Source organism: Rattus norvegicus, chromosome 18 (assembly GCF_021556685.1).
Source record: "Rattus norvegicus strain SHRSP/BbbUtx chromosome 18, alternate assembly SHRSP_T2T, whole genome shotgun sequence".
Lineage (NCBI taxonomy): Eukaryota > Metazoa > Chordata > Mammalia > Rodentia > Muridae > Rattus > Rattus norvegicus.
The window spans coordinates 60,685,001-60,700,000 of record NC_141551.1 but is presented as its reverse complement, the minus strand read 5'-3'; the positions used below and the strand labels follow the sequence as shown (position 1 = coordinate 60,700,000).

General features: G+C 48.1%; 1 protein-coding gene across 38 annotated transcripts in view; it reads right to left on the bottom strand.

The window, feature by feature from the left end:
* The window catches only part of Nedd4l (NEDD4 like E3 ubiquitin protein ligase), a 332,826-nt gene that overhangs the window by 69,158 nt on the left and 248,668 nt on the right, over positions 1-15,000 (bottom strand). For 27 of the 38 annotated variants that reach the window (XM_087592401.1, XM_087592381.1, XM_087592408.1 and 24 more), the window contains 3 exon segments: positions 12,453-12,503; positions 845-906; positions 416-518 (listed from right to left, as the gene is read on the bottom strand). In XM_087592401.1, the coding sequence (XP_087448527.1) occupies positions 416-518; positions 845-891 (150 nt within the window). In that variant the 5' untranslated portion in view covers positions 892-906; positions 12,453-12,503. 38 annotated transcript variants of the gene reach the window in all.

The following is a 15,000-nucleotide window of genomic DNA, read 5'->3' as shown; positions in this document are numbered from 1 at the left end:
TTCTTCCCACCTTCTGCCTCCTGACTGTGTGACACAGTCTCACCAGCTGCTTCATGCTCCGACTTCCACCACCTCCCCACCACGATCAACTTCGTTGGGTTGAAATGTGAGCCTTTCTTCCTTAAGTGGCTTTGGAGAGGTATTTTGTAACATAACAGCAGCCAGACAAATAATTAAAAGGACCGCATGAAGAGCTGCCTGCCCTCTTATTTGTGTTGTGACATAAAATGGGGATTTCATTTTTTGCTAAAACAGTCACACACTGGAGGACTTCCAAAGACAAACTCAGGGTCTATGTACGTGAATTCACATTTAGGTTTATGAACAACCACTTTCTCCAGTGACAGTCTCGAAGTGAAATTCAGGTGAGCTGGGCAGCAAGGAAGAGGCCAGGGCCCTCGGCCGTCTCTCCTACCTCCATGTCGTCCCTCTGCTCGCTGTTTTCTTCATCCTGACCTCCGTTTTTCGGCATGTAGGCCATTTTCAACCTCAAAAACCCCTTGACGCGTGATTTATGACTGCACACAGGAAGAGAACCAGTTGTAAAGGCTATGGCTTGTTTCCGTCCTCCTTGTTTAAGGTGTTTGCTGAAACTGTCCTCAGGGAAACCAATACTACAAACACTTACCCCTACACCCACTGGCAAGACTCATCCCTACACCCACCTGCAATCCTCACCCCTACACCCACCCACAAAACTCACCCTTACACCCACCTGCAAACATCTTCCCTACACCCACCGGCAAGCCTCACCCCTACACCCACCTGCAATCCTCATCCCTACAACCACCCTCAAAACTCACCCTTACACCCACTGGCAAGCCTTACCCCTACACCTACCCACCTTCTAGGTCGCAGGAGAAAATCCTTAAATGTATAGGGTCTCTCCATGGTTGGATCTTCTGTCTAGGGGAAAGAAAAATAAATTAGCAGAAAAGCAACAATTTCCTATTTTTGACACTCATCAGGAATATGAAGGATATATTCTTAGTACATGGCAAAGGTTAAAAAAAAAAAAAAAAAAGAGCTGGCTTGATTCACTGCACATCCTCTAGGCCCGCAGAAGTCTATCTAAGATCCACTAGATGTCACTATCTACATCAGGTTCTAGTAGTCAAGCCCAGCCAGAGACAAATGACAAAATTATAGCCACCATGGCCAAGTATAATTTCTAACTGCAGGGTATGGCCTCAATCTCCCAGAGTCGATTAACTTGGAAAACCGGCGGTCAGTGGTGCCTCATTATCCCTGAAGAAACCTAAACACAGAGTCAAACAGATCGCAAGGCCCAGCCTCGGGCTGCAACTTAATGCTGCATGTGAAAGGATCGAGTCATCAGCCTGACTGAGTCGATACCATCTCCCATACACAGTATCCGGGGAGCCCTCACCCCCATGCACAGTATCTGGGGAGCCCTCACCACCATGCACAGTATCCGGGGAGCCCTTACCACCATGCACAGTATTCGGGGAGCCCTCACCACCATGCACAGTATTTGGGGAGCCCTCACCCCTATGCACAGTATCCAGGGAGCCCTCACCCCCACGGGCTCATTTCATGAATCAGTGAGTGAAACTGGCCTCTGTGTTTCTTAGTCTGTCAACTTGACACAAACTAGAATCATCTGGAAAGAGGAAGCCCCAAGTGAGGAATCACCCCCATCGGATCAGCTTTTTAGCATGTCTGCCCAATATTACTTGATCAATGATTGCTGTGGGAGGGCCCAGCCTCCTGTTGGAAGTACCACCCTGGGCTGGTGGTCTCTGCTTCAGTTCCTGCCCTGGCTTCCCTCTATGATAAACCTCCCCTCCCGACACTGCTTTTGGTCCACGATGTTTATCACAGCAACAGAGAAGCAACCAACAGCACAGCATGAATGCTTATCCGGTAAGATGTTGGGATTCACTTTAACATGCAAAGTTGGTTGGCTAATAAAGCAGGGAATTGGGGAAAAATCTGTGCCGCTATTCTTTTTAAAATGTATATGGTCAAACCTGAAATACTTGATCCTGTCAAATTAATATGCAATCCAAAATATTTGCTTTTATAGGAAGAGAGGCAAACTAAAATACAATGATATATTATGTCAGGAGAATGAAGAGAGTATGTACTTACATTTGAATTCTGTTTATAGCCTTTCTTCCCAATGGCTTTCTGCTCTCTTATTCTCCCCCTTTTCCTGGTGCACATGTATTTGACTGTTTCTGTGCGATGGCCAAAGGACAACCTTGGGCACCGACTGCTTTTTTTTTCCTCTCTCACTGGCCTGATACTCGTTGATTAGGTTAGATACTCATTGATTAGGCTAGTGTGACAGATCAGAAACCCAGGGTGGGGGTGAGAGCATCTTCCTGTGCCTGCTTCCTCACTGTTAGAATTGTAAGGCAGACGGTTATAAACACATGTACACACTACAATGAGTTTTCATTTATTGGCTTTACATTTTTTCCTCAATATTCTTTGGTCATATCCTTTCCTGCTCCCTACAACTCCTCCTAGATTCTCTCTGTTTCTCTTCACACCCAATTCCCAGTTCTGCCTCTCTTAAGAAAGCCCTAAAATCAAAACGAACAAACCCTAAAGACAAAATAGACCAAATAAAGCCAAACCGAACCAAAAATGCACAGAATGTGTTTTGTGTTGGCCAGCTGCTCCTGAGCACGGGCCTACCCTGGAGAGCGGTTGAGATGCCCAGTGTTGCTCCAGTGGAGAAAGCTGGCTTTCTCTTTCCCAGCAGGCGTCACACTTGGCTAGGGGCTGGCTTCAGTCTACTTCCCCTTCCTCAAGCTGGGATCTCTCTTTCCTGGCTTGACCTTGCGCAGGTTTGTGCAAGTTGTTGCTGTGAGTTCGTGTGTGTGTGTGTGTGTGTGTGTGTGTGTGTGTGTGTGTGTGTGTGAGTCCTGTTGGGTCTGGAAGACACTGTTTTCACATGGGCTCCGGGGACTGAACCTGGGTATTTTAGTTTTCACTTCACCCCACTGTGACGATCTCCCTGACAGTGGTTCACACCTGAAGCCTTAGCCATTTCATGAACAGATCATTTCTAACCCTAGCATGGAGCCCATGCACCGACAGATCCTCCTGCCTGACAGTCAGTCAGCTCTGGGTGGTTCTCCTGAGCTACCTCAGGGAGCCCGTCTTAAACGATATGACCTTGTGTTCTATCCCTCTGCTAATCTGTTCCTTACCACTAAAGTCACGTGCTCACTTGTCTATCGGTTTACCATCCTTACTTCTAGGAAGTGAGCCCAGGAGATCAGACCTTGAACTTTTCTCACCACTGATAGCCGGAGACAAGAAAGTAGGTATGTGCAGAAATAGTTGATAAATTCATTTCATCTACAAAAGCTGAGCCCTAAAAATTAACTTTCACTTAAAACACTCAATTACTGTACTCTCTTCGAGTGTCCCCAGGAAGGTAATATGTCAAATGTACTGACATTTGGGGGTTATTTTCTACAAAAAAATTTCCAATACACATCACTTACGATGTAAAACTTGGTAATCGGGAATGTTATTGCTGGGGTCAGTGGCATGGTTTAGCAATTAAAGGTGCTGCCAAGCCTACGGCCCTTAGTTAAATCTCAGGAGTCCACTTGATGGAAGTGAAGAGCCGACTCTTAAAACTTGTTCTTTCAGCTCTGCGTGTACCCGCCCATAGACACATACACATACTCCAACAAATATATGTCTAAAAAACTAGAGAAAGAACACTAATGCCCACAATTCTTCCCTTTCTTCATTCATTTGATAAACAAGTAATTTTAGTCAGTATCAAGGAACAGACATGTGACATCTAGAGTGCCTGGCCTGAGGGTTGTAGCCATATGGGAGGGGCTGCCACAGGAACTAGACTGAACAAATTCAGCAGTATATGGGAAAGACCAACAGCCTACAGGGCTGTTGGAGGGCATTAATGAGGAACTGAGGAGCATCAGAGGGCTCCGGACAATCTTCTGTTCACACATAGAGCAAGAAGCAGACCCCAAATCTATGTCCTGTCTTTACTACATACAAGGCTGGGTGGTCCTTACCTCTGTGGGCTCTGGTGTCCCTGTCTGTAGAATGGGACAGTAATGAGGTCTTCCTGTATTGTGAGGATTAAGCTAAACAGCTGAGAGGGTGCTTTACACAAAGCCCTCACAAGATGACAGGCACAATCCTGCCCACTGTCACCATCGACCAGCTCCACCTTTCACTTCGTCCGGTGTTGCCGACTCAATGCCACTCAATAGGAGGCAGGTGCAAAGTACACCTCACAGAAAATCCTCTAACTCAGCATTTCTTAACCTTCGAGTCATTTGACCTCCACCCCCACCCCCTTCCACAGGGGTCACCTAAGACCATCAGAAAACAGATTATTACAGTTATGAAGTCACAACAGAAATAATTTTATGGTTGGGGTGCACGTCACAAGCAACTGTAGTAAAGGGTCACAACATTGGGAAGGTTGAGAACAGTCGATGTAACACTAACGGGTTTGTTCATCTTAAAGACAGTGTTCCCCAGAGAGAAGGCAGTGGTGAGTCCCAGACTGGAGAACAGACTCACACTTGACCAGACTTTCCTTTCTTCCATTGTTGAGTTTCCCTCTCCCTAACATCTTAGAGTGCACCCTATTTTTTTAGCTTCCTCAAAAAGTAGACCAGAGCAGAGAAAGATGAGCAAAGTTGACAGAGGGATGCTGCACATGGGACCTGGGTGAGGGAGGGCCAGTCTTTTGGATGGTGCTGCCATCTTAAAGGGAGTGGCTATTTTTGTAGAATCCTTGTCTCTATGATAGGTGGTAAATAAATCATCTTGAAGGCATATGTAGGAGAAAGTTGCTAGAGGCCCAGACTTAAAACCTGGTAAAACCCACTGACCGCTCCCAAGCCTCAGGCTCCTGCTGCCTCTGTTGACCACGCTGGAGGAGCGCCCTCAGTCCTGGAGAACCAGTAGCCGGCCCAGCAGTGCCACTTGCTGGATGACTCACCTTCCTCTCAGGACCCAGGCTTCCTCACCTAGAAAACGCCCTCAGGAACAGATGGTATCGACCTGAGAGATCATCATTATCCTGCCAGCAGCTATGAACATAAGAACGTCTACCACCTAGACTGCTTTAGAGGCCACCTCAGCCTCCAGAGAACGCTCCGCTCTAGGAAAGCAGTCAACGCACGCTACACAGCTACAACCTTGGCTGAGACAGAGACATTTGCCTTTCTGCAACAGCTTCTCTCTACCTAGCGCAATGACTGTCCAAGGATGCAGAGAATCTGGAACTGGCAGCGGTAGGGGCTGTGGGGGCGACGGGGAGGCGTGGAAGGGAAGAGGCCGCGGGAGAAGGTTCCAGGGTGCAACGGGAGAACACCTCTCAGAACTTCATCCTGTTATGAGGGATGCCTTTCGGTTATTTTTATCCCTATTCAGAAGGTGCAAGGGACACTATGCCCAGTTTCGATGATGGACTGCAAACGGGCCTGAAATGAGAAGCTTAAAATGACCAGCCATCACACGGAGTCACAGCCGAGGCTGTTCCTGTGGCCCTGTGAAGACAGCAGGAGCCCCACTGGCAGGGAAGCACCAGTGAGCAGCTGGTAGGCGAAAGGACTGTCCTCATTACAGCCTCTCATCTCTGCAGGCTCGGTCCTGCTGCCAGCCTGCATCTCCTAGGTAACAAGTGTGTCACCAAGGCCACAGAGCCTCTGCTCAGGGAACACTGGAACGGCTCTGATGCTCTGGCACAGAGCTAGGTGGCAACCTGGCCTTGTCTCTGAGGGCACTCTCCTCGTGCAGGAAAGCAGGGGCCAGCAAGGGTCCCTAGAGAACTCACCCATCTTCAGATGGGAGGTGGCCACATCTGACGGCAGATTCCCCTCTTAAAGCCTGTCCTTTGGCAATATGTCAGAGCACTGACTGTTACCTTAGCTCTCTGCCCTACACAAACATTCAATCGCCACATTTGCTCTGCCTGAGCCCTCTCCTCAGAGTGCAGTAAAGTAGAAAATAAACCCTGAAGATAAACAGCCAGGAATGGGAGAGAAGGAAGCAGATGTCCCAGCTGCCCCCACAGCTCAAACCTTAGTTCTCGTCCATTCCCTGTCTCCACACAACTGAAACCTGGGAAGTGGGACTACAGCCAGGGCCGAAAGTGAATCAGGATTCTAAAATTACTTTGTTTCATCTCGAAGCCCTTGAGTACAAAGCAGGAGGAACCCATGATCAAAGGAGGTGATTCTGGTTGCTACTGTCACTGCCTCCCTCGTCTGCTCTGGGATAGCAGGCGGTGACCACCCACCATGCATAGCAACTTTGTCCCAACTCCCCTGCCCACCTCTTGGCTCTCAGCACGTCCCCATTTCTCTCCTGGCAATCTGCCAATTTGGACGGATACAGAATGGCCACTGCTCAATTAATCCTTGTGCCCAGCTATTAGCAATGGTCTGTGGCAGAGACATGGGTTCCACAAAGTGGAAGTTTGTACCTCTATGCTTATACACCAGCAGGGGATACACTGGCCCTCCAAATTGCCCCGATGACAGGGAGTTGGGGGGGGGGGGCTTCTCTGGGTCAGAGAACTGATGTGGCAAATGGACACAGGAAAGCAAGCCCAAGACTCCGAAGGCGAGGTTTGAGATGGCAAATGGCCAGGATCTGCCAGTAATGGCTGGGACTGGCTGTCAGCGATGAAAAGGGCTTCAGCTGGTAGGTCTACATTATTTCTCTCTCAAAACCACACTAAGTACATAAAATGGGACATTCAAGTTATTGCAAGCAAGTTCATAGCCATTTATACTAAGGTCACTTCTCCTGTCCCCTTGCCATCAAATCCCTGATTTCCAAAGAGCTTTCTGCTACACTGGGCATCCAGAAGGAGCCCGAGACAACACTTCCTTAAGAATAAAGATGTAATATCCTAATTAGTAAGACAGCAGCTCATTACTAGTTTGAGATACAGTAATAAGGAACGTACTTATTCAGTATGAAATCACTTTTATTGTTTCTGATTAATTTGCTTTGAAGTCTATTGAATCAAACCTCGGGCAAACACTGCATGTTTTCTCTCATTGTGGTGTCTGTGAGGAGAAACGGGCCAGCGCATGGGAATGGAGAGAGTAGTGGAGTATGGGGAGGGACTACACCTCTCCGAGCACATCACATCATATGTCCTTATAGGGCATGCAAGATGACTCAGTGGGTGCAGGCGCAAGCTGCCACGGCTGATCGCCTGAGCTCAGTCCTCACGGCCAACATGTGGAAAGAGAGACCGTTTATTTTCTGACCTCCATTTACATGCCACGACAGAAGCATGTAACACCAAGCACAATGAAGAATAAATAGAGCATAACAATACTACTTTAAAAACTGAATATATGTGTATATATGTGTATATATATGTGTATGTGTGTGTATGTATATATGTGCATATATATATATATATATATATATATATATAAACATGGAGGAACAGGTAATTAAGTAGTCAGTCAATCTGGATTTGGAAAAAAAACCCAATTTATTTTTATTCCTATGATCTTAATTTTGAAGGCTTTTATTATTATCTAAATTAAATACCTTGGTATAATTGTATGCATAATTACAGAGAAATGATGTGAAGTGAGAGGGGAAGAAAGAAACTGACAAGCCTTTCTGACAGGTTTTAGGATCCCCAACCCACGGTTGCCCCAGTAACAGAAAGTATGACCTAGGGAAAAAGGGAATGAGAACCGTGTTTGATCCAAAGCGGGGAATTCTGGCCTAATTTTCCAAAGTGTCATCTGGTATTAATAGCCACTTGCCAAAGTGGCTTATGTCTGATCCTTAATGAAAATAACAAACACTTGTAAGTGGGCTCTGTTACCACACCAGCTGTATTTCAAACCCTCGTCACGTGGCTGCTGTAACACCAGCACCGAGCTCCACCAGCACCGAGCTCCACAAGGGGGACTGTGCTTCGTTGACTCATCTACAAAGACCAGAGTCCCACTTATCAGCAAATATCTGTTCAAGGAATGAATTCTCCAGCTGCTACTGAGGTTACACTGTCAATTAATAACCATATACTCAATCAGGCCCCTTAGCCCTTAAAAAGGCTAGGAGGAGCAGCTGTTGGGGCCACTGTCCCCCACATGCCAGCTCTCCATGGGCCTTCTGCATCATGTAAAGATTTTTTAAAAATCTTTACCTTTGTGTGTGTTTGCCTGTATGCGTGTGTGTGTGTGTGTGTGTGTGTGTGTGCGTGTGTGCGCGCACGCGCGCTTGTGCACATGAGTGATCACAGAGGCCAGAAGAAGGACTCACAGTCTTTCAAGTCAGCGTTGTAGGCTGTTGTGAGGCACCTGACGTGGGTGCCGGGAGCCTAAGTTCTGGTCGCCTGTTCATAAGAACAGCAAACACTCTTAACCACTGAGCCGTCTCTCAACCCCAACCTTCTTTATGAGTAATAATTATTAGGTCGACTGAAAGATTTTTCATTGTCTTAGCTTCTCTTACCTAAAGTGGGATACTTCTGACAAATGTTGGACCTGTAGGCCACATATATAGTCTAACGGTGAAGAGACTCTGGCCGGCTTGGGCATGTAGCTCTGGTAGGCTCTGCCCTTCTCCCAATCCCCCTACCTTGCTAAAACCATTAGATGGCCTTCCTAGAGTTAACCACCAACGTCTGTTCCCATGTTTGTTCACTTCGTCCTCCTGAGGCTGACCGCTGAGGTCCAGCTATCAAAGTACTGAACTCCAGCAATGGAAAGCCCACCTTGGCTCACCTGATTAACATGGCCAATTAAAATTAAACACCTCGTCCTAACATGGGATACCCTCGGACCTTTATAAACCGCAATTTTCCTATGTGCCGTGTCTGTCTCTGCCCTATCCAGAGGCAGGCCTTTGTCCTGTTTCCCTCAGGGAAATTCCCTTCCCCAAGTCCCTTGCTCCCTTTCTCCCTCCCCTTTTCTCCCTCTTCCTCTATCTCCTGTCTTTATCCTTCATTCCTGCCCTCTGCCCCTCTGAGGCGAACGAATCTCTTTTGTGAGGAGAGCCTGTTCTGAGAACTTGGTCTTGGGGGTCCTGAGCTGACATCTTTTCAGTAACAGCCATCAAGATGAGACATCCATGATGCACTCCACAAACAGACTGGACACAAACAGCGCATCTGCACCTTGCATTAGCACACAGGAGGAACATCTGTGCACACGCGTAGTAGTACTTCAAATCCAGGCTCTCAAGGCCAAGTACATAATACACTTGGCTTCTGCTGCTGCATAGACCACAAGGGGTCCACCTTCCCCTCCCCTGTCTTCTTCGTATCCTTGGCGGTGGCTCACGTGGGCTGCCCGAGTCCACTGGAAAACGCAGGTATTTACATTATAATTCATTACAGCAGCAAAATTACAGTTATGAAGTAGCAAGGGAAATAATTATATGGGTGGGGGTTACCACAGCACTGTATGAAAGGGTCGCAGCATCAGGATGTTGAGAACCACTGCTTTATTGGGCATATGGTGCTGTACCAGGCTTCTCTCTGGGTATTTCTATGACCAGAAGAATGTCCTGTTTATTCTGTGGAACCTTAAAAAAATTCTTAGCATATATTAATTACATGAAATTGACTTTCACTGTGCCCCTTTCATATATTCATATGATGTATTTTGATCATGTAATGATCTTCTTAATGAGCTGGTTTCTGTTCTCATGTTGGGGCTTGATAGCACTGACTTCTTTGAAAGTTTACCCTGGTTACCACTCAAAATCCCAAAGCCCAATTATTCCCTGTACTGAATTGGTCTTTAAAGAACACTCCTCTACTCGCTGGAAGCATGCCGCCTTTTAAACCAGCCACCCCTAAATCACACAAAAAGAGGGCAGCCTGGAGAAAGGTGGTGGAACTTACACTTAGAGCTCTTTTTGTTTTCCTTTGAGGTGGGGGTGTCAGAGTCCCACCCAGGACCAAACTTAAAGAGATGACTCACCTCTGCCTCTCAGACGCAGGGATTAAAGGATGTGCATTGTTTTTATCCTTTAAGGATATAAAACAAACAAACAAACAAACAAACTGAAAAACAAAAGTCACAAATGTGTTTGTCTTTGTGCATGTGTCTGTGTATATGTCTGTGCATGTGCCTGTGTGTGTGCATGTACATGTGTCTGTATATGTGCATGTGCTGTGTCTGTGTATATGTCTGTGCATGTGCCTGTGTGTGTGCAAGTGTCTGTGTATGTACCTGTGTATGTGCGTGTGCTGTGTCTGTGTATGTGCCTGTATGTGTGTATGTGCATGAGTCTGTGTATGTGCCTGTATATGTACATGGATCTGGGCGTGTGCCTGTATATATGCATGTGGATGTGTCTGTGTCTGCACAGGTGTCTGTGTCTGTGCAAGTGAGTGCCCCAGAAGATGTCAGGACCCTTGGTGCTGGACTTAACAGGTGGCAGTGAGCCACCGCACATGGGTAATGTGCTCTGAACTCAGGTTGTTTGGAAGAATGCAGCAAATGCTCTACGCCATTTCTCTAGCTCCTCACTTAACGACTCCTACAGACTATGCGCCAACACTTTCCCTGGACACACGGATGGTTCTTTAGGGAAAAGAGTGGCTGGGGACGGCCACATGAAAAGCAGCCAATTGATCAACCTTGTCTCAAAGCATGATTTTCCAGTTTTAACCTGAGGAGCATGACAGACAGGGAAACTTACCAAGTCAGGACTGTCTGGAGCTTTCTGAACGAACTAGTTTTGCATCAACTCGACACAGGCTAGAGTTATCAGAGAGGAGGGAGCCTCAACTGAGAAAATGCCTCCCTGAGATCAAGCTGCAGGCAAGCCTCTAGAGCCATTTTCTTAGTCAGCAATTGATGGGGCCCAGTCCACTGTGAGTGGGGCCATCCCTGGGCTGGTGGTCCTGGGTTCTATAAGAAAGCAGGCTGAGCAAGCCAGGGGGAGCTGCCAGCAAGCAGCACCCCTTCTGTGGCTCCAGGGTCCTGCCCTGCTTGAGTTCCTGTCCTGACTTCCTTTGGTGATGAACTGTGATGCTGAGGTATACGCCGAGTCATCCTTTCCTCTCCACAGTCCTGGTGTTTCCTCACAGTAATAACAATCCTAGTTAACACAGTTTTCCATGCAGCTTCTGAGACACTCAGAGACTCTCAGGAAGACCTGGAAAGAGTCACCCGGTTTGGGGCTGGAGGGACACAGCTTAGTGGTTCAGGATGCTCCCTGCTTTATCAGAGGACTAAAGTCTGCATCTCGGCGCCCACATGGGGTGGCTCAGAGGCAGGCTCCAAGGTTGCTGGACACCATGTTCCAGCATCTGTGGGTATGCACTCTTGCCATTTACCTCATGTTAAAAAAAAAAATCTTAAAAAAATTCCCAGGTTTCAGGTATGGTTTTCATAGAAGCTCCATGCAGTACATCCACAGGTCCTGGTGCCTGAGGTCCAGTTTCGTACTTAGAAACACACATCTTAATGCACTTCCTAAAGTCTCTCTCCCTTAGCTGACATCCCAAGAGAGAGTGGCACGGCTTTCGCCATTGCATTGCTTCCCAGTGCATCTGCAGAGCCTCCCTGGTCTTTCCTAACACTCACCGTCAGAAACAGCACCCCCCCACCCCGTTTCCACACAGCAGGTTTCCACACACACCAGTCACTTTAGTTTATAGACTATTTATGCTATGTGCTTGCACAAGGATTGAAACACACGATGCCCTTGTAAGGCAGAAGTATTTGATTCTCCTCTCATAGCCGCTACTTCTGACACTTTGAGCTGCTTGAGGGTGGGGGTGGGGGTGGGGGGGACATGGCCTGGAGGGGGGGTGAAACAGTCTTAGGGATGGCAGCTGCCATCCATTTACACTGACGTAGGATGCAGGTGACTGACTCTCCAAACCTCAGTCACAGTCCACAGCCCTCACTGTTTCCTTACTGAGCAGGGAGGAAGGGAGGCGGAGCTCTGGAGACTAACCTGGAACATTCTGAGGTGAGGGTGGCACTGTCGGTGAACAAGCACGCCCACAACCAACAGAATCTTCTTTTCCACCTCCCAGCAGATGGACCGCTGTAAACATACAGACTGGGAAACAGCAGCCTGTGCAGTGCGATTATTTTAACCAAAGGGGAAGTGACCGCCAAGCCATACCAAAGGCTACATGGAAACAAAACCCAGGGCTTTAAGATGAACGTGGACAGGAGAAAGTAGCTATTTCATAAGGGGCAATGGTTACAGGTGGAGGAGCAGAGAAGAGAGGTGAGCCGGACACGCTGACAAGAGCAGTCATGTGATTCAGATGGGGACTTTCACAGCCAAGTTGACCTCTATATGACCCCTCCAGAGGGCCACCTTCTAGCAAGAGCCATGGCCAGAGCATATGCTCCTGTCTCAGTCCCGTTATCATGTCCGGCATACTCTACAGACACACGGTGGAAATCCCTGAAACCTCCGACCCCCGCATGCAACCCAGAGTCTGGAGCTGTCCTTACCGGAAGGTGACTAAGAGGCACGTCCACCTGGCCCAGAAAGTCGTCTCGTGTCTGTGAAGAAGAAAAAGCGTTAATGTTTCCATCTGTAACCCGAGTGGCTGAAGTTCTGTAAAACTGCACAGAGAAGAGAGCAGTCCAGAACCTGGGATGGGTGCAGCAAAAGGGGGCGGGGACGAAGGCAGCCAGCCAAGATGAGGCCCCACGATGTCACCAGCAGACCGGGAAGTGCAGCTCCAACATTTGATCTTTAAGTGACTGACACTCTGTGCCTACCCCCAAAAGCAGGGCAAGGAATCCTCTTGTAGGGCTGGGAGCATGTGGCCAGTCAGGAAAGAGGAGTGTATAAGGCCATTTAGGGTTTGGGGGCAGAGTTGGACACAGCTTAAAAAGAAGGCAGGACAGAAATGTTTGGAACATTTCAACACGTACTTATCCTGCCATAAACTCAAGAGCTTCCCGAGAGCTCAGAGTCTGAAGAAGCATGGTTACTAATACATCTTATAAACTGTGGGTCGTAAAAAGGGGGAAAAATGCTATGACTCCCCTGCCCCCATCCAATCAGTATGTTACTGGAGAATCCATGTCTTGGGAGGAAGTCTGTAACTTTGGATATGCTGTATTCCTTGCTCTCCTGACCTACCACACAGCATGCTTCTTTAGGTCTTAAATGGGACCAATGTGGCTTTGGTTATCGGATTCACTGATCCAATCTCAGACTTTGGGAGTCACCCAGAGAGTCAGAGCTCAGGGCCAGGCTCTAGCCTAGTGTGCCCAGCAGCATGCTCTACATACCCTGCGGTCCAGAGGGCTATAGATCAGTGGGCACACACCAGATCAAAACAACTGCCTCCCCCCACAGTTGTTTATACCTCATGAAAACAAATGAATGCTAGAAAATTCTTTGCATAGGGTGCCACAGCTATATGAAAAAACACCGACCCCCCAAAACAAAAAACAAAAACCAAGCAGACCTAGAGAACCTTATCTGCACTGGGTTGGTTTACTGAGAAATATTCCAGTTTACAGATGCTACTTCTCCCATTTAGTGGGACGGCGGGGCCACAGGAACAGGGTTTATGGAAATGATTTATTCCAAGCTTGGGTATTTCCTTCTAGGTAAGATTAAAAGTGGGATTAGCTGGAGAGCCAACTTGTCTCCTCTGAATGATGCATGAAGGATAAGGGAAACTCAGCACTGGTCAGATGTGTATGAAGACCGAGAGTCACCTCAATGTTTGCAGCTCCGTGTATGCATGCACGCTCTGCACTTGTGTGCACGCACCTGGGCCACATGATGAGGGGAGACCGGAGGGAGGTGTCACTCCTCGGGCTATCCTGTTCTTTGAGATAGGGTCTCTCACTGCGGTGGGGCTCACCGTGCATGCTAGGCTGGCCGGCCAGAAGGTCCTATAGATCCACCTGTCCCTGCTTACCCAGTGCTAGATTACAGGACATACCCACCATCCCGGATCTATACATGGCCTCTGGGGCTTGGACTCAAGTCCTCATTCACACCTGATGAACGTGCTATTGACTGAGCTCTCTCCCCAGCTACCAATGCTTTTGAGGAATTTTTGGTTCTTGCATTTTCTTAGCTACGATCCCACGTGGGATCCTTGACCAGCAGAGGCTGGAAGGGAGGTGCCGACACGTTCTGTCCAGGCAGCAGTCAGCAGAAGGCCTGGAAAATAACGGGCAGCGCTTCTGCCCAGTTTGCAGTCCCATCTGCAGCCACCCCGACGCATACCGACGACAGTTGTATAAGGAACTATGGAGCGGGTTTACTTGTTCTCTACTTGGTCAACAGTATAAACTCTGGAGCTGTATGAATGTCGGTTAACTGTACAACAAACCAACACACAAAAACGAAATAGATTCGTTGACTATCACCCACAATTGTGCATTCGAGAAGAGCAGTAATGCCATTTGTGGCTTCCTCTCCCCTCTCACCCAACTACTGATACTCGAAAGACACAGAACCTGGTCATCAGGGCACAGGGGTATCTAAAAGGCAACTGGTGGATTGTGAATTTGAATGTGGTTTAGCAAAAGCTCTGGATCAATCTCTGCAAGCTCTCCAAGTTTTGCTGGAAAAGACATTAGTTTCAAACTGACTGCATGAGCTCAGCCCTAGCCAAATGGTAAAAGCCAAGTAGCCAGTCCTGACGGTGGTGGCAGCAAAAGGCTGGGTTGGGCAAGCTGCAGAGGTGGGCACTTGCACCCGAGTGCTGTATGACCAGCCGGAGGATTGAGTCCCTGCCTGGGCAGGAGCTTCCTGAGTCCGTCCCAACCTACACTCTTAATCCAAGTAAGTGCTGGAGAGCCAGACAAGTACACACCAACTCAGGGCTTCTCTTCGGGTGTTGCATCTGAGTTGAGGGGACTCTCATGGCAATACGGTTTGGAGTGACGTTTGCGGTTTCCCTGGACGTGCTCCCTTGGCACGTCATTCCATGCTACCTCATTATCAATTTGTTTACTTGAATTCTCCAAGGCGTGCCAGGCTGGGAGATCTGCTCACGTGTGGTCGGGTTTCCTCCTGGCATGG